The following is a 23,642-nucleotide window of genomic DNA, read 5'->3' on the forward strand; positions in this document are numbered from 1 at the left end:
TCTGTTTATGCAGCCCTAGCCACACCTCCCCTGGCTATGATTGACAGAGCCTGCATGGAAAAAACAAACAAACTAGTTTCACTTTCAAACAGATGTAATTTACCTTAAATAATTGTATCTCAATCTCTAAATTGAACTTTAATCACATACAGGAGGCTCTTGCAGGGTCTAGCAAGCTATTAACATAGACGGGGATAAGAAAATCTTAATTAAACAGAACTTGCAATAAAGAAAGCCTAACTAGGGCTCTCCTTACAGGAAGTGTTTATGGAAGGCTGTGCAAGTCACATGCAGGGAGGTGTGACTAGGGTTCATAAACAAAGGGATTTAACTCCTAAATGGCAGAGGATTGAGCAGTGAGGCTGCAGGGGCATGTTCTATACACCAAAACTGCTTCATTAAGTTCAGGTGACTATAGTGTCCCTTTAATGTAAATATTACAAATCAAATCAAACCGGCACAATGAGGTTAAAAAGGTAGGTATGTTGGTTTTGGGCAGGTGAAACATTAAACATTTAGGTCCTGATTTAATTCTTTTGAATAATCTTTTCAAATCACAATCCGTTCGAAAACCTTTCAAATTATTTATGTACAAAAATTCCCATAGACTTTAATGGAGACTTCTGTAAATAAATATTGTAATACGGTTTGCTAAGAGACAGTGATCATTTAAAACGCTTTGCTAAAATAATTAAATCAAGGCCTGAATTCGGTACTATGAACAAAGTCGCTCTTCTGGGTCCAGTATATTCAATTCAGGTAGAATAATGTTATAGACGCTCCAACAGACCTGGTTCGGGATGTATGGTAGGTACCAATCAATCTTAGAGAGCCATCAGGACGCCAAGTGCCCATTCAGTGGTCCTTGCCAGTATATGGACTGTGTTGAATCTTCCATGCATAACCTTATTAATATTTTTGAAGGAAGTCAGTAGCCAGGGCTTGAAGGGACATTCGCAGTCTCCTGTGGATTATTGAAAAGAAGTTACAGATTGAGTCCATAATGGGGGCGAAGGAGGGGGGTAAAAAGATAAAATATTCAGTTTGGAATTTTGCTCTGTAAGTAAAAGTTTAAGAAAGATTCCAGGCTGCAATTTAGCATTTTTAGCGCACATGTGCAAACCTTAGAGTGCTCCTTTAAATAAATTAGATTTTTCATTGTATTCTCTTACAAATGGCACTCTGCAGCTGGCAAGAAATTGCAGACCAAAACATTTCGGCTAAAAGCTGGTTAACCCCTTAAGGACACATGACGGAAATATTTTGTCATGATTCCCTTTTATTCCAGAAGTTGTGTCCTTAAGGGGTTAATGATCAATCAGAATGAAGTAAACAATTCTCAGTGAGACTTACACATTTCATGGTGTCAATACATCAACACATATGTGATTGATAATCTAAACCTGAATTCCTGTTGGCAATTAGAGTTTTAGCGTAGCAGGCAGAAATTCCAAAATCCCAGTGCAACAAGCACTCCCCTCCATAACACAGACATGGAGCCACTGAACCTTAAACCAAAGGGGCACAATAAACATATATAATGGATATTAAATCAAAGTGTAAGACATTCACTTACCATGATGGTGGGTTGTCAGTAAATGATTCCATGACTTGTGGAAAGCTGCTGAATATTGTGGCAGGATCCAGGGAATCTCACACGTCTGGGTGAAGATGGGTAACTGACGCACACAGCCTGAACACTGAATGTGGGTAGAAACCACTGATGTTTTACCTGGAAAAAATTCTATGGTGATCCAACCTAAATACGTGTGTCTATAACTTGCATAGAGGAAGAGAAGAAGCTGGTATTAGTGATGACATTGAGGAATTGACATGGGAGAAAGACAGTAACATGTTTGTTTATTACATTTATAAACTAAGTGGCCGTTTTAAGGAATTCTTAAATAATTGAAGCTAAGGAAAAAATGTCAGGGAAGGGAATTTTTTACTAATGTTATCTTCCTCATTTTCTGCAATAAAGACCTTGAATTTTGCCGTTATAATAGAATCTAAAGATGCAATTAATTGTCGTGTCCTTGTAGATACATTTACATGATGTACCAATTCTTCCTTGTACAGACTAACCGTATACTTAATGGTAAAAAAAAAAAGAAAGTATTGGAAACATTGAAATTAAATGGAAAATCAGCCTGTTATCTCATTTTATAAAGAAGGAACTCAGATAAGGTAACATGTAGTAAGAGCTTAGTGAATAACCTCAAAAAAGCCTCCTTAGGTGGTCAACTAGCCTAGCAGGCTAGACAAGGGGCCCCAGAACCATTCATTTACTTAGACTCATTAACCATCCCTGTGTGAAGAATGAGGGGGGGGGGGGGGGGGGGGGGGAGAGGGGGGGGCAAACTAATAACTAGTCGAGATCACCATGGGATCTTGGGATTCAAAAGGCCTTATGTCTGCCAGCCAGAGATTAATTTTTTTTTATTATAATAATGTGATAAAAAATTAAATATGAGAAACAACTGACGGGGTGAAACGTCTAACTGTACACTAGTTCTTGACTGTTGCTCACAGTTTAAATATGGCAAATAGTGTGTGTATTTGAATCATTTTAAATCTGAGCACCACCCAGTAATTATTGTGCAATTCTGGGTGTTTGAGCAAAGAGCTGCAATTATACCAAGATCCCAGTCTGTGCTTATAGTTACAACTCTGTTTACTGTAACCTGTTACATTTATATCGGTGTACGAGTGAATACAATCTATACGCAATGTCCTATATTTTCTGATAGACCCTGAAGAATTGTTGTCCCCTTACTAGTAATGACTTTGGCAATTCCATGAATCAGATTATTATTGAAAGAAAGAAATCTGAATATAACCTTCCTGGTAAAATGGTTTTAAAATAATCATCCATGCATTGATGAGAATACAAGATTATTAGCACTCTGAGTATCTCTGAGCAGTCATAGGTTTGGCTGACTGGCTTGCGACTTACTCCTGCATCTCAACACACCTAAAGCAGTTTAGCTGAAGTGCTTTATGCGTGAAGAGTGTCCTTTTATTTTTTTCACTTTACAAAAATAAAAATCAGATTTCAATAGAAATTAGCACTTTTTATAAATTACCTTGTTACGCCCCTGGCTGTGAACCAGACAACAAGTCCTGTTACTTCCTGGTTTGGTTAGCTCAATGGAGCTAAACTCAACAGACAGCAATTGCTCAGAGCACCTGCCTTGCAAAGACTGTATTGAGCTGCATTGAAAATCTGTGATTGGACAGAAACATAGAATGTGACGGCAGATAAGAACCATTCGGCCCATCTAGTCTGCCCAATTTTCTAAATACTTTCATTAGTCCCTGGCCTTATCTTATAGTTACGATAGCCTTATGCCTATCCCACACATGCTTAAACTACTTTACTGTGTTAACCTCTACCACTTCAGGTGGAAGGCTATTCCATGCATCCACTACCCTCAATAAAGTAATACTCCCTGATAATGTTGAAAAATAAATCTCTATATTTTTCTGTTGACCGGTTCATTGCTTTCAAATCTCTTAATAAATGTATTTAAATGTTTTTGCAGTCTACATTCCCACTATAAATTATATTTAGGGGTGTTTAAAAGGTGATCCTTCAACTAAAATAAGACCCTATGATGATTTGCCAACCTTAATGTTAGCAAAGCATCGTGGTAACTTTGGTGAAAGGTAAGGTTGATCTCCCAATGTTTGACATAATAGTAGCCTTTAAACAGTAACCCGCTGTAATGATTATAATGCCAGGAGAGTCGTGGACCCATTTTCCAGTAATGGACCAAACTGCTTTGCAATGGTTTCCTCTCATACCTGGGGGTCCTCACAAGGCGCCAATGGTCCTCTATGGCTTGTGACATGCATCCAGCTTCTGCAAAGCTAAGTAAGCCAGATGCTGATGTCAGTGGCCATTCATTGACCTGAGATCATCAAGTAACCGCTCTCAGGCAATGAATGCAAATTTCTGCATAGAAATATGCACTAAACAGACATTGGCCCATTCGGAACTCTTGTTCCTAATGACACCCTTTCTGGGCTGTGCAGCGCGTCAAAACGCCAGGCACCATCAACACTTCAAACCACTAAAGTGATCATGGTTCTTCGAGTAACCCTTTAATACCATTTGCATGCATTCAGTTTGGTAATTAAATCCCTGCGTGTCCATTAAACTAAATAGAATTTATCATTTGTTTTCTCCATTTCCTCATATTCTAGACACTACCACAGCATTGAAGTTTTTACCCACTATGACCTATTGACACATAATGGTACCAAGGTCGCAGAAGGGCACAAGGCCAGTTTCTGCTTGGAAGACACAAGCTGTGGCAAAGGTACATCTCTACACCTCTCACATATATTAGTAAAACTGTCCGAGAGTGTTCATTGCCTTTGAATGCAAATTCTAGGCTTTAACTGTAACAGAAAGAAATAAAACACAAACTGTCTTGACATCCTATTTACATGTAGGAATACAGAAACGCTATGAGTGTGCAAATTTTGGAGAACAAGGAATAACCGTAGGGTGCTGGGATACATATCGTCACGATATTGACTGCCAATGGGTGGATATTACAGATGTGAAGCCCGGAGACTACATTTTCCAGGTAACGAATACTCTTTGCCAATGTAATACTTATTGTGTTCCGCACACAGAGTTGCTGAAGGCAACCTTTGCCACAAGAAATTCCGGGATAGCTATAAGTTATTTACGGATTGTTTTAAAAAAATAAAAAATAAACTACTGAACAGATTTTGCTAAAATATCAGCATAAAATGTAAGTAGCTGTTATAATGCTATACATACACTGTGAGGACATTTTCTGATGACAGAGCCATTTAAAGCTGTACTCCAACAAAAAATAGACAGGGTCCAAAATTTTCAGGATGACATCGAGATTTTTTTGAATGCAATGAGTGTTAAAGGAACTAAATTAAATTAAATTAAATTAAATTAAATTAAATTAGGATCTCAGCTCATCCAATCCTTTCTCGTAGGAAAGCACTGGAAGACTAGTGTACATTAACGGCAAAAGGCCACACTGCACAATCAGATGGACTCGTTGAGACCATCGGATTGAAATAGCCAAGTTTTAAAGTATACTATAGTGACAGCAATACAATGATGTATTCCTGGCACTATATCTCGTTATGCCTCACCCTCCGTGGTGGTAAATGGTTAAAAACCCTTTATATTCTTACCTGGTCCCAGTGCTAAGGGAAATGGCTCCGCCTCCTCCAACATTACTGACAAGGGGGCGCTAATGCGCACGTGCCGCACGCAAATTAGGCTAGCCTCATAGGAACGCGTTGAATCTATGCTTTCCTATGGGGAAACAGCAGACGCTGGATGTCCTCATGCAGAGTGTGAGGATGTCCAGTGTCAGATAACGGACCAAAAGGTAAACAGCCACTGGAGGCAGACTCAGTGCTACAATGTAAACATTGCAGTTTCTCTGGAACAATAAGAACACTGCACCCAGACCACTTTAATAAACTGTGATATGGGTGCCTATAGTGTCCCTTTAATTCAGCGACTTCTTCAGAAGCGCCTCTAATGGCTGTAACAGTGACAGAGGCATTTAAACCATGCAATGTAAACACGGCCGTTCATGCAGAATGGTAATGTTGTGAATTGCAATGTTAAAGGAACACTATAGCGTGAAGAATACAAACGTGTATTCCTGACACTATAGTTTTCGAATAACCGTTTAGATTACCAGCACCCCTGTCAAAATAGTTAAAGGTGCGTTTACTTACCTTTTTCCATTGCTGCATGAGTCTCCTCGCAACTGGCCCAGCCAACATTCCGCTCCCCTTGGCTGAAATAATCAGACTTGATGATCTCAGCCAATCCGATGCTTTCCCATAGGAAAGCATTGGGAGGCTATCACAAAATGCTACACTGGGACAATCAGCATCTCCTCACAGCAATGCACTGAATCAATGCATCTGTATTGAGAACCTTTATTGATGCACATGACCCAGGAAGCACCTCTAGTGGCTTTCTGACTGACTGCCACTAGAGGTGTTACTAGGCAGTAATGTTAACTGCATTTTCTCTGAAAAAAAAAACCTGCAGTAACAGGCAGTATACACCAGAACCACAACCTTACACTGTTGTTCTGGTGACCATAGTGTCACTTTTAAAATGAAAGGATATGACACCCAGACCATTCATTGAGATAAAGTGGTCTGGGTGCCTACAGTGTCCCTTTCAGTTTTAATTTAGGTTAAATGAGTAAGACTAAAACCTCATTTTACTAGCACCTACTTTGCCAGGCCATCTTTCTTTATAAATCTATAGTCATTACACAGAAGGTCACTAGTTACAACTGACCTTCTGGCAGTTTGATGTATAACTAACACATTATCGGAACACTGATGTTGACCTTGTGCATGGGTCTAGTATTTAGAAGTTAATTGGACCATTCTGAAAATAATTTCCACTAATTAAAATGATATAATTAGAGTTTATATATATATATATAAATTTTTTTTTTTCCTGCTTTTTATTTTTTTAATTTTTTTTACAAGGTGATTATAAACCCAAAGTATGAAGTTGCGGAATCAGATTTTCGAAACAACATGATGAGATGTCGATGTAAATATGACGGTCATCGGGTCTGGCTACATAATTGTCACACAAGTAATTACCACCGTTTCTTTACATTAGAGTTCCTAGGTTTATTAATCCGACTAAGAGATCATTTTATGGGAGCGGAAATCTAGAAAACATGTTATTTAGAAGATATTTCTAAGTGTGCCTGCCCATTAACCATGACACTGCTTGTTTACTCACTAATCTATTAATAATAATTAACATTGTTTGCCAATATAGCCAAATTGGAATAACTTGTTACATATAGTTACAAAGACTGTAAAGAGACATGCGTCCATCAAGTTCAGCCTTCCTAACGTGTTTTTGCTGTTAATCCAAAAGAAGCAAAAAAAACTGTTTGAAGCGCTTCCAATTTTGCAACAAACAGCAAAAAAAAAATCCTTCTTGATCCCAGAATGGCAGTCCGATATCTCCTTGGATCTAAAGCTATTACCCACACTACTAATAATAATAATAATAATAATAATAATAATAATAAATATCCCTTTATATTATGTTTTTGCAAGTATTCATCCAGTTGCTGTTTAAACATCTGTACAGACTCTGATAAAACCACCTCTCCAGGCAGAGAATTCCACATCCCTATTGTTCTTATTGTAAATAGAAACCTTGCCATAGACTAAATCTCCCATTAACAATGAGGATCTGTCTGTTCGTTAGGAGTCTCAGGAAACCTGCCCTAATAATGAACAGCAATAATGGTTTCTTGATGGCTAGTACACATGCATTAAAGAGACACTCAGGGCTACCCTTATTAAAATATGCATGTTCTGAAATAAAATGAACCCAGGTTTCAATGTCTCAGCTAATATTGGCACTTTTTATGGCAACACTGCATAGTGTGTATACAAATCCCATACAAGTTATTGTACAAGGGTGTGGGATTATAGTTTTTCCCTGTGATGTATTTGCATTGTATGTAACTGTATAGTTGATGATGTATGTATTGCCAATGTATGTTTCTACATTTCTCTAAAATTCCACCCACTGAGGACAGCATCTATAAGGTGAGTGTGCTGGGCTGCCCCCTCCTTAGCACGTTCAGCCTAACACTGGCATTAAGATTGGATGGTATTGACATTTAATAATTCCATATTATCAAGGCAAATTAACTGGTGGCAGAATAGGAGTCCCAGTATTTCATTCAAACCATTTCCCTAATATTGTGACACAAACTGGAGGATCTGTGCACTTAGATGATCTATCATAAACGCTATACAGAACTGTAGTGGTTATGGTGCATAGAGTGCCCCTCTAAAGGACCACCATAGGCACCCAGACAACTTCATCTCAATGAATTGATTGGTGCAAGGCAGTCTTTAATTGATTGGACTCTGGGCAAGCATTTGCTTGGGCCCCTTGGATCCTGCCCTCCCACTATGTTTCATGACTGTGCGTGCGTGTGCGTGCGTGCGTGTGTGTGCGCGTGTGCGTGTGCGAGAGAGAGAGAGAGAGAGAGAGAGAGAGAGAGAGAGACAGGGTGGGTAAAAAGGTGGGAAGGTTATTGTGACATGGCCGGAGGGATGAATAAGGCAGGGTTGTTCGGTGAGTGTGAGAGGGTGGGGGGAAGTGATTGTAACATGGTTGGAGGAGTTAAGTGTTACAGGATTATGGGGGTTAGTTTGACAATGTTGTATGGCCTGGTTGGAGGAGGGAATGTGGCATGGTGGGGGGGGGGGGTGTATGACAGAATTGTAGGGGTTAATGTGATTGGATAAATGGCAGAGCAATGCGAGGCAGGTGTGACAGGATTGTGGGCGTTAATGTGAGTGGGGCAGGATGACAAACATACAGACCCACACATACATATAAGCAACACATAAATGCATAGACACAATACCACATATACAGACAGACATACAGTGACAAATTCAGATGCACAGGATGACACTCATACAGATACACACAGATAAATGCACAGACACACAGATATACAGACAGATAAATACACAGATACACATAGAAACAGATACACACACACACACAGATATACATAAAAAAACTGTTTAAAGGGACACTATAATCACCAGAACAACTACAGCTTATTGAATTTGTTCTGGTGAGTAGAATCATTACCGTCAGGCTTTTTGTTGTAAACACTGTCTTTTCAGAGAAAATGCAGTGTTTATATTACAGACTAGTGATAACTTCACTGGCCACTCCTCAGATGGCTGTTAGAGATCCTTCCTGGGTCATGGCTGCCTAAAATGCAGCCAAACATTCAGTATCTCCTCCCTCTGCATGCAGACACTGAACTTTCCTCATAGAGATTCATTGATTCAATTCATCTCAATGAGGAGATGCTGATTGGCCAGGGCTGTGTTTGAATCATGCTGGCTCTGCCCCTGATCTGCCTCCTTGTCAGTCTCTGCCAATCCTATGGGGAAGCACTGTGATTGGATCAGGCTATCACTTCTGATGATATCAGCAGACTGTTTGTTTTTTCTGAGTCTAACAGCATGCAGAGTTACAGCATCTGACTTGAATACAGTAAGATTTTGCTATATTTATGGAGGCATGAGGGGCCCAGGGGGGCTAGATGGTGGTTTTAACCCTATAGGGTTAGGAATGCATGGCAGGAGGTCTGATAGAGACGGAGGCAAAGCTTTTCGGCACTGGAAATGAGGTAAATAAACTAATATTAAGTTTTAACTTTTTACAAGCAAAGTGGGGTGGATAGAGATCACAACAACAGATGGGAATCCCTTTAAGTTTCCACAAATCTTAATCTTAACCTTTTACCTCTCACTCTCTTATTTGTTAGCAGTTTACAAACATTTATTCATAACATTACATGAGATGAAAATATGCAAGAAACATTGTTTAGGTACAAATACATCTTATCCAAAGGCCTTTTCGTGGAAGAATTACCAGCGAAGCCAGAGGGAAAAGAAGAAAAGTATGGATGATGCCAAAGGCATAAGACAATGTTCTTTGTATTTTAATTTTAACTTTAAATAATTACCGTATTTTCAGCATCATCAAGCAGTTAAGTCCATGTTGAATAATTTATGTTCTCTCTTTTGCCAGGCGATGCATACAGCGCAGATTTAGAAGAAAACTTTGAGAATCAGCAAAGACTCGCCAGTAATATTGTATAGATCATTTCCTGGGATGGAAAAGATAAGACAAAAGCTACAAACCACACACAAAAAAAAAAGTTTTTGTAATAATTGTGTTATCTCGGACAGTCCTGCCATTTTTGGTCATGGCCTTGCTATTTGCCAATATTGGGTCCTTTATTTACCAAGGTTCGGAATCTGCCCCGTTGGAAAATTCTCAGTGCGATCTTGGCCAAATGTAAACTCTTTCAGGATCACGATAACCTAAACGTAAAACAAAAGAACCTGTTTAAATGACATCTAATTTAAGCATTGGACAAGACCCCATGATCCTGAATACAAAACCATCTAGCACAATCCATCCATAAAATGCTAAGAGGCTTAATGCGTTGGCCAGCAGAGCACAAAATGACAAATCTATATAGTTTAAAATATTTGTTAAAGTGGAACGTCCGCTTACAGAGAACTGAATATTCCTGGTTCCCTATAGGACTGTTTTCTGTGGTTAATCAAGTAGGGGAGGGAAATATCCTTACCTCTGCCATTCGTCTGCATTGTAGGCACTAAAGCTAGCGTTGCAGAAGTTAATTTACATACTTTGCCTGGGGTCCACAGCGCATAAAATATTCTAATATATATAATATTCACTAATATATATATCAAAACAATTTTTTCAAAAGCCCAATTTTACTTAGAAGCTAAAATACCTTTTTAGTACATGACTTACATTATGTAGCCAAACGTAAGCCCCTGCTGAAAGATAATTCTGTGCAACATTCACACATTATGAATTAACACTTCCAGAAAAATGCAAATGAACACAAATTACATCATCATGTCAATAGGTTCGTTTAGCAATACTACATTCTAATATGGGAAGTGTGGTTTGTATTAATTTACATATCTTGCTTGGGGGGGAGGGGGATATTTGACAGGTAGGCATGATGTGTCAATGTAGCTTTACAGCAAATATAAATGAGTGGAAAGTTTTGTCACCATTTAATTTCACCACAATTAGCTATATTAATACAAACATAGATTTATTCTAATTTAACCCATTAAGGACCAATGGCGGTGAACGCCATCATAACAATCTGTTTTTTTTATGGATCCTATTTCAAAATGGTATGACCCACTCAATTACTTACTGTAGTGGTGCATGGAACAGCCACAGCTAAATAAGTGGAACATTCCATTATGGCATTGGGTATACAGGTGCACGATTGTGATACCATGTTGTCATATTTGGTTTAAGGGGTTAATTCTAGAACATAATTGTGACAAAGCAATCATAGCAAAAACGAACAAAAAACTAAAATCTTATTTTTAAAATGTTTTTGTTTTGACCATCATAATTGATACAGACACTAGAACTGTAACACTGCGCATGGAAAAATATCACACACATGGAATGTTGTGTTATAAAAAATACTTTATATTTTATTTTAACCAGGGACCAGCCAGTGCGTTCTAGTGGGTTGAAGCTGTGAATATATGTGCACAGTTTACTAAAAATGTGGCATTTTATTAATTGCTACGAGTGCTAAACACAAAATTTAAAATTTTTGCACATTATTAGTACAGGCCTCCTAAATGATTTGCTCTCGCTTGCAAAATGATCTCTCTTAAAATAACCCACGCCTTTGGTTTACAGCTGATATGTTCTTTGACTTTAAGACAAAATGTAACAGAGTTTAACGGAGGGCAGTTTAGTAAACATATTTTGCATTTGCCACATGTACAAGAAGGTAGGAGGCAGAATTTACAGAAAAAATATTGAGCCAAAGCGAGAACATTAGTTTTTAAAGATATAATTATAGGTGGTTTCTGACAGTAAATTTAAAGAGTCAAAAAAATGATAGGTGATGGATCCACTTTACAATTTGATTTATGTTTACACATATTTATTTTTATACCTGTAGACAAGGTATGGATGTTTATAGGTCTAAAAGGGAATTATCAATATTTATATTAACTGAAAAATAATGAAACAGTGTCATGTACTGTAACAATTTCTCAAATGTACCATTCATTGTGGTTTTCATGGGAAGCATGCATAATCATAAGTATTAAGTGTTTTGTTTACATTATACCGTACGTTAAAAGTTATTTGGCACTACCATAGTTCTACACATGTCTTATAATACTAAGCACCAGCTGATTGTGATTGCTAAAATTGTGGCAGCCGTACGTTCTGGGACATTTAGTGTGACTGTTCTAGTTTTTAAGGATTAAACCATTTTAATTGGGCTTTGGTGAACTATCCCATTTTTCCTCTCAAGCCTATGTAGCAGATATGTTAAATTATGGCATAGGTTTCTTACCTATGTTTGCCAGGTAGCCAGAGGCATGGGTGGCCATAATTTTATTTCCTAAGCATTTTAGATAGGCGATTAAAAGGGTGAGTTTGTGATGCAATTTTTTTTTAAATTTTTTTTTTGGGGGGGGGGGGGGAGCTGCTAAATATTTACTGCATGTTTAACTATGCAATATGCACTGTACAGCAGTGCCAACAATACATCTACTTTATTATACATCAGTGAACCAACGTTCATTCTGAATCATTGGGGAAATCAGCTAAACTTTAGCAGATCTTGGAAGCCCAGAAATTAGAAGATAAACCCTTAAACACTTTATCGTACCTCGTGATTAAAGATTGTTTTGCTTATCACTGGGAGGTAGGCTTATTCTGTTTTATGAATACGATGGACTATATCAGAGATCAGATTATCATCCACCAATCGGTGCAATTAAACTTTCTTTGGTGGCTAATCTAGAGTTGCAAAGCCATCATTTTTAATCACTTTTGCTTGAAAACGGATAAAACCCAGGTAGAACTCATTTGTAGCAGACTACACAGTGTGCAGCCTCCCTTGCAGGTGGAATATCCTATTACGGGTATAGACAACCTTCAGAACTCCAGATGCTGCGGACTACATCTTCCATGATGCTTTGCCAGGATTATGTCTGTAAGAGCTTAAGGGGAGATGCTGTCCACAATATCTGGAGTGCTGAAGGTTGCCTATCAAAGTGTTATTGATATATAATTGGTAGAGCATCATGGCCATCAAGAGCACAATTTGACTATAGGTTTCATAAGATATTGTCCCCAGGACGTACGTGAAAACCAGAGTAATCTGAATGTACCTTTCCTGGTTAAATACTTTGCTATTATAATTATTATTAAGACAGAATAAACGTTTCACTGAGAAATTTTACATCGTTATTGATAACGTTTCTGAGATAAAGCGATTGGAATCTGTGTCTCTTGCTGATGGTATAATTTTACATGAAACTTATACCACAATGGTTCAGAAATGTCTGATGCGAATTGTAATAGTGGCATTTTACTGCATTGAGCTGTATGATTTGCCAATAATAAGGCAGAGGCTAATGAAATGATCGGTCACGGCAAAAATTGGCCAATACAGGGCTATGTGCCATGCTCACTGTCCAAACAGCGGACTAGACAGATATTACTGTATGTAAAATGTTGATCTTTATGAAAATAGGAAGGAGAAAATTGTGCATCATGGTATCGCAGTAATAAAGTCTACAACAGCTGTATTCTGTTTAATAGAATTTAATGATATGAGTACCGGTATATAACGCGTCATTTAGAAATTTGCGGAATCAGCCAAAATGTAGAAACTAAGATGAAAAATGGAAAAAGAGCAGTCAGCATTCCTTGCACATGCATACAATGTCTTGATATTCGTGTTTAGGCCTTTTTTTCCTTTTAGAACATCACTAGATCGATATGACTATAATTACACAGAGATCTGATAGAAAATGTGGTCACTGAGCTATCCCTGCTAATTTGATTTATCAATACTGTTATCAAAACATACATATTTATTTAAAAAAAAAAAAAATTGTTCTCACAAATCACCAGAGTGTTTATGGGATTTAATTCTACTAGAATCTAAATCACACACCATTTCAACCTCAGTTAAACATTAACATGTAGGGTCAAAAAATGTGCTGAAGGTAGATATGGAGAACATCTACTGATTGCACAAATGGACTGAGCGCAAGACCTTTCAAACAATGACCCTTGGACTGCTGAAGAATCACATACTTTATTGGTGCTTCAATGAGACTTTCAAAAACCTTGTGTTTGGTTCTGTTAGTAAAGTCTTCATTTTCTCTCAATTTTAAGAGCTGATAAATAAAGGTTTGTCATTTTTAACACCTGAAATGTATTGTATTTTTGTGACTGTATTACTTGAAGGCAGTATTTGAAGGGACATTAAGCACCATAACCACTGCTGGAAAATAGTCTGGGTATCATCCACTGAACCTAACGCCTGGTCTCTCTATTGCAACAAACTTCCACATTAACCTGTTTGCTCTTTGGTTCCTTTAACCCCTTAAGGACTAAACTTCTGGAATAAAAGGGAATCATTACATGTCACACATGTCATGTGTCCTTAAGGGGTTAAACAATATTTGTAACAGAAGTGGTTCAAAATCAGAAAGGTTGGGGATGTCAGTGGGAGAAATAAGTATAACAGGCTTCAATGTTATGTTTTCCAAAACATCCCATAGTGCCTATTGACTTCTGAATTAGACACAATTAGTTTTAAACCCTTAAAGGAATACCCCACTGTAGACATACCTCCAACGAAAACGTGTGCATCTAGCATCTGTATTGATTTTTTTTTTTTTTTTTTTAACTGGGGTTATATCTAAAAACAGTTTGCAAAAGTTGCAGATCTCGTCTTTAGTCGTTGCAAGTACCTCCTCTTCTAACCCCACCCAGACTTTCTGTGGCTGTCCAATCACAGACTTCCCAATGAAGTTCAATGAGAAGTCTTTGCAAGGCAGGTGCTCTAGGCAATTGCTGCCTCTTGAGTTTAGCTCCACAAGCTAAACAACCAGGAGGTAACTGGATCAGTTGTCTGACAGACAGGGGGTCAATATATAAAAGTAACAATTTATATCAAAATCTGCACTTTTTGTAAAATTAAAAAAGAGGACACTATACCAAGCATGTCAAACTCAAAGGCTAGCACAGGCCAAATAAACGAGGTTTAAGTTTATGTGGGCCGCAAACAAAAACCCCAAAATAAAAAAATGTTCATAGAAACGTAGGTTTATTTTGAAAAATGAAAGTAGAAAATAAATAAAACAATATTCCCCTCTTCTAAACCCCAGCCCCCCCCTCTATTCTAAATCCCAGTCCCCCCCAATCTATACTAAATCCTAGTATCCCCCATCAATATTAAATCTCAGCCCCCCCTTCATCTATACTAAATCCCAGCACCACCCTCTACTAAACTGTGACCCCTGCAGACTCCACTCACATTTTCGCTGCCAGTATTCGACTCTGGAGTACAGCCTCTGGTATACCCCCAATGGCGTCATCCGCACCCTGTGCCAAAGCAGGTTTTCCTGCTACTCCTTGACACCCTGCGAAGGTGAAGCATGTTGACGTCACGTAGGAATGTGACATGGCGTTGTTTGCCTCCGTGCACCTCCAGGTCCTCCACTGTCCAGCCGCGGCCATCTTAACACTGACCGAAACACGCACTGACAGACACACACTCACTGACAGACACACATTTACACGTTCTTGCACACACTCACAAATCGTTTTGTCACTCTCTACCTTTGGGAACTGGTGTGGGGTCTCCCTTTCTGCTCCTACTCTGCCTTAACACGTAAAACTCGCGGCTCGCCTGGCTGCAAATATTTATTGTGGGCCACCTGCGGCCTGCAAGTTTGACATGCTTGTTCTACACCCATGAAGCACTTTAGCAAAAAAGTGCTTTAGGAATTCAGTGTCCCTTTAAATATCAACTGCTACAACGTCCCCATGGCTGAAGTATACAGCAAGTAATAGAATGGATCATTCCATTTTGGAAAATGATATTTACAGAACACATTAAGACAGCACAGAAGGGGTTAATAAGGGAAAAATATTCGTGATGGCCCCAATATCAAGACAACAATGTTGGTTGGATAAAACAACTAACTAGAATAATAAACTAGTATATTAAAGTGGCTCTGTCACCGGCTCGAGTTTTTGCATAATTTGCAAAGGCCACTGACGGTGACTTCTCCTCTCGCATTGCAGTGGCTGCGACATGCAATGAAAGGTGAGTTATGTGAACCTATCCCTCACGGCCACTGCCAATTTCTTTCTGGTGATCATCTTCAGCTCCTGGTGCTTAAGCTGCCGATATCCGCATTGGGACTCCAGATTATGCGCAGGTCTTATTATACATTTTGACTGGGTTGTAATTTCAGTGGTATTACAACCCAGTCAATGTGATAATGTCATAAAGATTTTATCTTTTATAAAATGCTTGTTTTGTACAAGAAAGAGCCACTTCCAGACATTATATAAACTGTCAGGTGTTGAATTTCATTAGTTGGCATCTTCATCCCCTTATTACTATTAACAAATGCTTTACAGCTTCATTTAGTTGTTCTGTTGAGTATAGTCAGTCCCTGCAGGCTTTTTAATGACAACACTGCCATTTCAGAGAAAAGGCAGTGTTTACATTGCTGCCTAGCGACACCTCTAGTGGCTGTTGCTCAGATGGCTACAGAGGTGTTTCCTGCATCAATGCACCTTCAGGGGCTCCACGCTCTGCATGTAGACACTGAACTTTCCCTATAGAGACCTATAGAGAGATGCTGATTGGCCAGCGTGGCATTTGGCTCTGACCTCCACACCACCTCTTTGGCTGAGATCATCAGACTTGACTATCTCAGCCAATCCAATGTTTTCCTATAAGAAAGCATTTGATTGACTGAAGTCAGTTATGATGATCTCAGCTATGGAGGCAGATCAGGGCGGAGTAGAGCCAACACTGGGGGGGACCTGTATGGGCGCTGGAAAAAAGGGACAACTTGGGGGCTAACATGGTTTCTTAACAAAAAAGGGTCAGAAATGCACGTTTGTGTTCCTTACTCTATAGCAGGGGTAGGCAACCTACGGCACTAGTGCCATGCACGGCACTCGAGGTGTCTTTGCACGGCACTCAAGGCTGCTGGAGCCAAACAGGCTCTGGCCTATCAGGAGTCCCAGTAAAACTTCAGATATCTGCTAATCCGCAAAGGTGGTGAAAAACAATCCTAAATTTATGCATTGCAGCACGTAGAGGTAGTGATCTCAGAGCACTTCCTCCCAGCACTTGTGAATAGGAATCCACACTGTAGTAGAGCAGCCTGCAGCTGCTGTTGCAGCTCCTGTCCTTGACCTGTACCTGGCCAGCCTGGTTCCCACTGGAACCCAGGGAAGCCACCCACACTGCTATATATACACAGAAATGCAGAATAAGCCTCCCCTCATACAAATAATACGGACAGCCCACACACAAACATACACACAATCCGCACAAACGAAACACCACTAACAATCCACATACATGCACACAACCCCACATGCAATACCCCAAACAGCCCCCACACACTACCAAACACACACTGTGACATATCCATCCACACACACAATTTCACAAGCGCCCCCCATACACAGCCCACATTCATATGTATCATACACAATACCAGAAACTACTCATGAACATAAACAATATAATAGCTCATATACGCAGGGCTGTCTTTAACGCGGGGCAAACTGGGCAGCCCTGCTGGCCTCAACTATTTCTAACCCTCTGGCCGGTAATCTGCACACTAAGGAGACCCACCAGGTGGCCCATGCACAAAGGACCACCTGGTGGGCTTCTGTCAGCAGAGGCCCGGTCGCACGCTGAGGTGCTTTAACAGCGTGAGCGGTCCCCTTGCTTTTCGGCAGCAGGCTGGGAGGAACTGACTGACGCGCATCACTTCCGCCCACAAAGAGAGGAGCGCGCGGGAAAGAAGAGTAGGCAGATTGGAGGGGGGCTGACCGAGAGCGCTAGACCCCAACTCCCAACACCTTCAACCACCAGCAGGAAAGGTAGGAAACTGGAGGGTGGGTTTTAAAGTGTATTTCTGTGTCAGTATGTCTGTCAGTGTGTGTGTGTGTGTGTGTGTGTGTCTGAGTGTCAGCATGTCTGAGTGTCAGCATGTCTGAGTGTCAGCATGTCTGTGTGTGTGTCAGCATGTCTGTGTGTGTGTCAGCATGTCTGTGTGTGTGTCAGCATGTCTGTGTGTGTGTGTCAGCATGTCTGTGTGTGTGTGTCAGCATGTCTGTGTGTGTGTGTCAGCATGTCTGTGTGTGTGTGTCAGCATGTCTGTGTGTGTGTCAGCATGTCTGTGTGTGTGTCAGCATGTCTGTGTGTGTCAGCATGTCTGTGTGTGTCAGCATGTCTGTGTGTGTGTCAGCATGTCTGTGTGTGTCAGCATGTCTGTGTGTGTCAGCATGTCTGTGTGTGTCAGTAAGTGTGTCAGCATGTCTGTGTGTGTGTGTCAGTAAGTGTGTATCTGTGTGTGTGTGCGCGCATTTCAGTGTGTATATATCTCTGTGTGTAAATGTGCATACATCTCAGCATTCACACACTAACACTACACACAAATACACCTCTGCATTAAAATCTCAACACTACGTACAAACACATGTCTGTGTTACACACCAAAATTATATGTAAATACACCCCTGCATTCAAAAACCAACACTACACAAATACATGCTTGCAATCACGCCAACACCAAGTACAAACAAATTCCATACAAAAACCTGTTTACAGTCAAACAAACAAAAACTGCTTAGTGCTAAATACAGACCTGCAAACATGGGTAAATGGTAGAGCCCCAGCTATCAATGCATTTCTGGAGTTGCACGACAGATGGGGATCTACCTTTTAACCCCTTAAGGACCAAACTTCTGGAATAAAAGGGAATCATGACGTGTCACACACGTCATGTGTCTTTAAGGGGTTAATCACCCGTGCAACAGGGAGACCCACAAAAATTCTTGCACCTCTCTACTTTAGGTCCGCCACTGCATTGAGGTGGATGATGTGATTACATGCCTGGGAAGGGGGGGCAGGGTCCAGGGGGCCCTAAGCAAATGCTTTGCCCAGGGTCCAGTCACTATTAAAGACGGCCCTGCATATACGCACAAATACAAAGCAATTACAGTAAAAATAACGCAAGCAGAATACGGCAGCATACACACCTGCATTAAAAAAAAAATAGGACCGGCACGCTACGGGACATCACAATCCTATATCGGCACAGTGCTGCTAGAAGGTTGCCTACCCCTGCTCTATAGTGTTCCTTTAAGCTTGGAGTGAGTGTAGCTTCCACCAAAGATGCCAGAGGCAAATTCTAGCACCTGGCAAAAAACGAGCACGCACAAAAGCAACATCCAATTGGATAGAAAGCCTGCTTTGTAACTCCGAGCATAATACCTATTTACACCATCAAGTACACTGCTGCATTTAATACAAGAAACTGAACAGTAAGGATAAAAAGAACAGGCAACCCAGACATCAGTCATATTCCTGAATACTGAATGGTTCAAAAGAAACCTTGTATTGAACAGGTAAAAAGCAAAGCAATCCTTTATTCAGAACAAAGCATGCCAGAATGACTGTATGACTGTCCTAGATTCATTCTACATTACCTTGGAGCTATTGTGATAGAAATTATGAACCATTACATTGCAGAAAGAGTGATAATCTATCCAATTGCAGAAAGACAAATACAATAATCCTTTAGAACTAACTAATAGTGCTTGTTCCATGAAATTGACAATATATTTGTATGTAGAAACAGCAGTGGAAAACCCATCTTTTTTTTTTTTTTCTTTTTGTTCGCTAAGAAGAGATTAAATAAATTAAAATATCAAGTGAAAATAACATTTCACCTGGTTTATCCATGAACAGGTGGTTTGAACTGTGCCTCTGCTCTGCTAGTCTACTTTATCATACCAACTCAAACGTTATTAGAGAAACATGTCGTTTAAAGTGTTTTGATGGCGATGGGGATACAAGTGGGTATATCTCACTTATTTCACGCTGGACACGCTGATATTCTAGGCACAAATGAGAAACTAAACATGTGAAGACCAAGAGATGATGCAAAACATCTCAAGTGTTGACAATGCTAAATCTTTAATATTAACTTTCAAAGATAATGAATCATCACGTGATAAAAGGTGAACACTAGTTCTAGGTGGATTTCAATGTTTATTTTAATTTTAGGCTTCTATGTAATTTTAGGCTTCTATGTAATTTTAGGCTTCCGGTTTATTTAGAAAGTCATAGTGCGATTGACTTTCATTCCTCGATATGCACTGCAAAAGCTATTTTCTTCAACAGATTTCATGGTTGATAAGAGACCCTCATGCCATGCCAAATCGTTACAAAAATTCTAGCACAGGGGCAATTACCAGCTGCTAGCCTGTAATTAGTATGAGATGTAGGACTCCAGCCTAACATTATACTTTTATAAAATGCATTCAGAGACTTATAATAAAAAACCCACAAATCTGCTAGCAGAGAAACAAACTGACATACAAAAAAAATTAAAAAAAATTGCTTTGTCTTCCACAAATGGTTTCTCAATTGATATGCAATATACAACATATGTTTTTTTCCCTATTACAATTTCCTTCTGATCTTGGATGCACAGATATGACAATGCATAGAGACAAACATGAAAACACACAAATGTAAGCTCGTTTGAGCAGGGGCCTCTTCAACCTATTGTTCCTTTAAGTTTTTGCAATATCTAATTTATAGTTAAATCTCCCCCTCTTATTATTTTGTAAAGCTCTACGGAATTTGTTGGCGCTATATAAATGCCAGTAATAATAATAATTAAGAGGATGCCAAAGCAGAACACTTTGGGGGCTTACTCACTAAACCAGAGATGGTGGAAAATTGACAAAGGAATCACAAGTCTGAAGTCAGAATAGCCAGATAGGCTAACCTAGCGGAGATGTACGAATAGCAGGGTGGTAGACTTCTCCTAACACTTGCAATTCTTATGGGTTTGATTACAACCTTGTTGCTACTGTCACAATTAGCAACAGGTTTCTGCTACAGACAGCCATTCGGTCAATAACCACAAAAAATAACAACTGAAGCTAAATCCGTATACATCCTTGTGAAATAAAAGTCTTTCCCAACCTTATCACTGAGTTTTATCGGCTGACGCTTCTTGTCTGTCGCTGACGCTACTGGCCACCCAGGTTTAAGTGCGCATGCTCCAGTGTGTTCCTTTGTTTTACAAGCATGCAGTTAATATACAAGTGATCGGCAATTGCAGTTATTAGCAATAGGCAACAAACATGTAGCAACACGGTCGGAAACCTGGTAGTTGTTTGTAGCTGCTACAACGGACAGCTTACGGCAGCTAATTACCGACAAGATTGTAAACAAGCTTTTTGTCGGTTATCCACAATTGCCAGTTTACCAACTTGACACAGTAGCAAAACATGTTCTAGCACAAAGCACACAGATAAATACACATAATGAGTCTGTTCTATCCAGATAAACACACCGATACAAAGCAATCGTTACATAGGTCACTACCATATAAACAAAATAAGCAGCTGCTCTTGTGCCACATTGATCAACCGGACCAACATGACACCATAATGGTTCTATTATCAGGTTGCTACACTTAAACACGTAGGAAAATATGCCAAATGTGGGCAATTATTAATTTATAGACTTGTGCAAAAAAATCATGAGTAAGTTTGTCTGAAATAAATTCCTTTTAACCACCATCTCGGAACTCATCTATACTCATCTATACACAATTACCAAAGTATGCATTCACGTAATCGTGTATACTGTACAGTATATGATTTGCATAATTACAAACTAAATTAGTTTATTGGATAGAGGGCTGTCAGATCTGTTCTGTACTCAGCCAGGGAGCTGATGGCAGACCAATGAGGCTGATAGGGGCTGCGGAGATGGCTGAAGGCAGAGTGATGTAATGGGCTGTAACTCCTGGCAGTAGGCATCGCACTCTCCCCTGCTCCATTACTGTGGCAAGTTACACTACATATCATGATGGAGTAGGGAAGCAGCATGATGGCTGGTTTCAGGACTTACAGCACACAATCACCACTATACCACCAGGGTAAATTTGTGTGTGTCTGTCAGAATGTATGTGTGTGTGTCTGACAGTGTGTGTTACTGGCAGTGTCTCTGATAGTGTATTTTAGTGTCTGTGTGTGTATATAGATGTCTCTGACATTATGTACTGTACCTGTATGTAGGTGTTAGCAGTCAATATCTGTGTATATGTATGTGTGAATATCTATCCATTGTGTCAGTGAGTGTGTTTGGAATATCTGTGTATATATATATGTGTGTGTGTGAGTGCCTGTGTATGTGTGTGTCCCTGAGTGTGTCTATATACGTGCATGTATTAGAATGTGTGTGTCCAAAGAAGCAACATGACGGCAATGAGGGTGATATGATATGTGCATTGTTATGGCAATGTGAAAACAAATATTATAATGATAAAATGTATATATTTATTTACTACACCGTTTCCTTATCTGTTACTTTATTTGGTTGATTATTATTATTATTATTATTATTATTTTTAAATGTTCTGTCCAACCAACATTTTTGTTTTTGTTTCTTTTCAACAATGTGCTATCTACGTATACTGAAAATACATTTAAACATTGCTTCCCAGGACACCCAAATTACTCGGATCCTGGAGGTGTTTTTTTTTTTTTGCGCAAAGAGCTTGGTAGTGAATGGGTTAATCCACATGCAAACTAATCAATTCTCCCAGGATTTACTCATTGAATAAAACTCCACAGGTAAATCCCCATCGGAACGATTCCTTCGGGTGTGTATTAAAAGGAATTTGCTTTGATTGAACCGGCGCAAACTAATTTTTGCAGAACTCTTAATTAGGCATAGGTCTCGCTACATCTGCAGACTTAATAAGGCTGAAAATCTACAGCCACTATTGCACACGCATACATGGAACAGAATTTCAGAACAAACTGTACCAAGTCTGCCTTAACTAAACATTTATTCAGCAAAAAATAAGTGTCAAATCTTTGAACTGGCAATATAAAGCCACTGGCAATACTGCTCTAAAGTTAACGAAAAAAAATCCAAAACACTCATTAAATCGATTCAAACATGTAAAAAAAAATAATAAAAAGCACTAGCATATACAATCCAGTTAATAAGACCAAGAACTCCAAAAAAACTCAAACTGTAGGAAACTTAAGTAAAATGTCAACGTATTTAGATTGTATGTTATACAGATTGTGAGTTATGTTACAGTCTTCTACGAATATCCTAAGGTAATAATTCTGTTATATGAATGAGAATGTGTGAGCTCTGGCCCTATTTAGAGCCAAACAAAGTGGCGTGACTTTGTGATATATTCCAATTCAAAGAACAATCACATTTCTATACCACATTTATGTAACAATAATAAAAATTAAAGAAAGACGCAGTTGTTGTTTGAATCTTCAAAAGGCATAGCATAAAAAACAATTAAGAAGAGCAGGGGTCTGCAAAATCCCTTGACAACACAAGGCTGGAGTCAGATTCAGAAGATGAGAGGCTGATGAAACAAGAAGGGATCGATCTAAAATAAGGTAGGAGCACACTCCTTACACCAATCCTATCAAGCAAATAAAAAAAAAAAAAAAAGGAAATTGTAAATATGGGTCCACATGACCTCTGTTATTGGAGATTGCAGTTTCCTCTTTTGTAATGTAAAATCCAGGGTCAATATAAATAAAATATATCCTGCAGCAGCTAATGTCTCCTACCCCTGAGATGTGTAATGGGGGTTATTTACGGATTGCAACAGCACAGAGAATGGGAATGTGTCACAAGAGGTGGTGATAGGATATGAGAGGGAAATTAAATGAAAGAAAGAAAAAAAAATAAAAATGATTACACAGACCACACCATGTCCATCTCTCAGAAAACTCAGAAAAGAGTTCAACAGCCATAATGTATCCAGCTTTTATTCCCACACACTACTAACGGAACATATGAAAAGCAATGGAAGTTGCATTCCAAAACCAGAAAGCAACAGTTAGATGATCCTTGAACTGATGCACA

The 23,642-nt window shown here is 39.2% G+C and overlaps 1 protein-coding gene across 1 annotated transcript in view; it reads left to right on the forward strand.

The window, feature by feature from the left end:
- Nucleotides 1-9,888, forward strand: part of LOXL4 (lysyl oxidase like 4) — a 51,544-nt gene extending 41,656 nt beyond the window's left edge. The window contains exons 12-15 of the mRNA XM_063435009.1: nucleotides 4,210-4,325; nucleotides 4,462-4,598; nucleotides 6,529-6,640; nucleotides 9,644-9,888. Coding sequence (XP_063291079.1) covers nucleotides 4,210-4,325; nucleotides 4,462-4,598; nucleotides 6,529-6,640; nucleotides 9,644-9,714 — 436 coding nt within the window. The 3' untranslated portion in view covers nucleotides 9,715-9,888. The remainder of the gene's footprint in view (nucleotides 1-4,209; nucleotides 4,326-4,461; nucleotides 4,599-6,528; nucleotides 6,641-9,643) is intronic.
- The last annotated feature ends 13,754 nt before the right edge of the window (nucleotides 9,889-23,642 follow it).

The sequence above is a fragment of the Pelobates fuscus genome, chromosome 10 (assembly GCF_036172605.1).
Source record: "Pelobates fuscus isolate aPelFus1 chromosome 10, aPelFus1.pri, whole genome shotgun sequence".
Taxonomy (NCBI): Eukaryota; Metazoa; Chordata; class Amphibia; order Anura; family Pelobatidae; genus Pelobates; species Pelobates fuscus.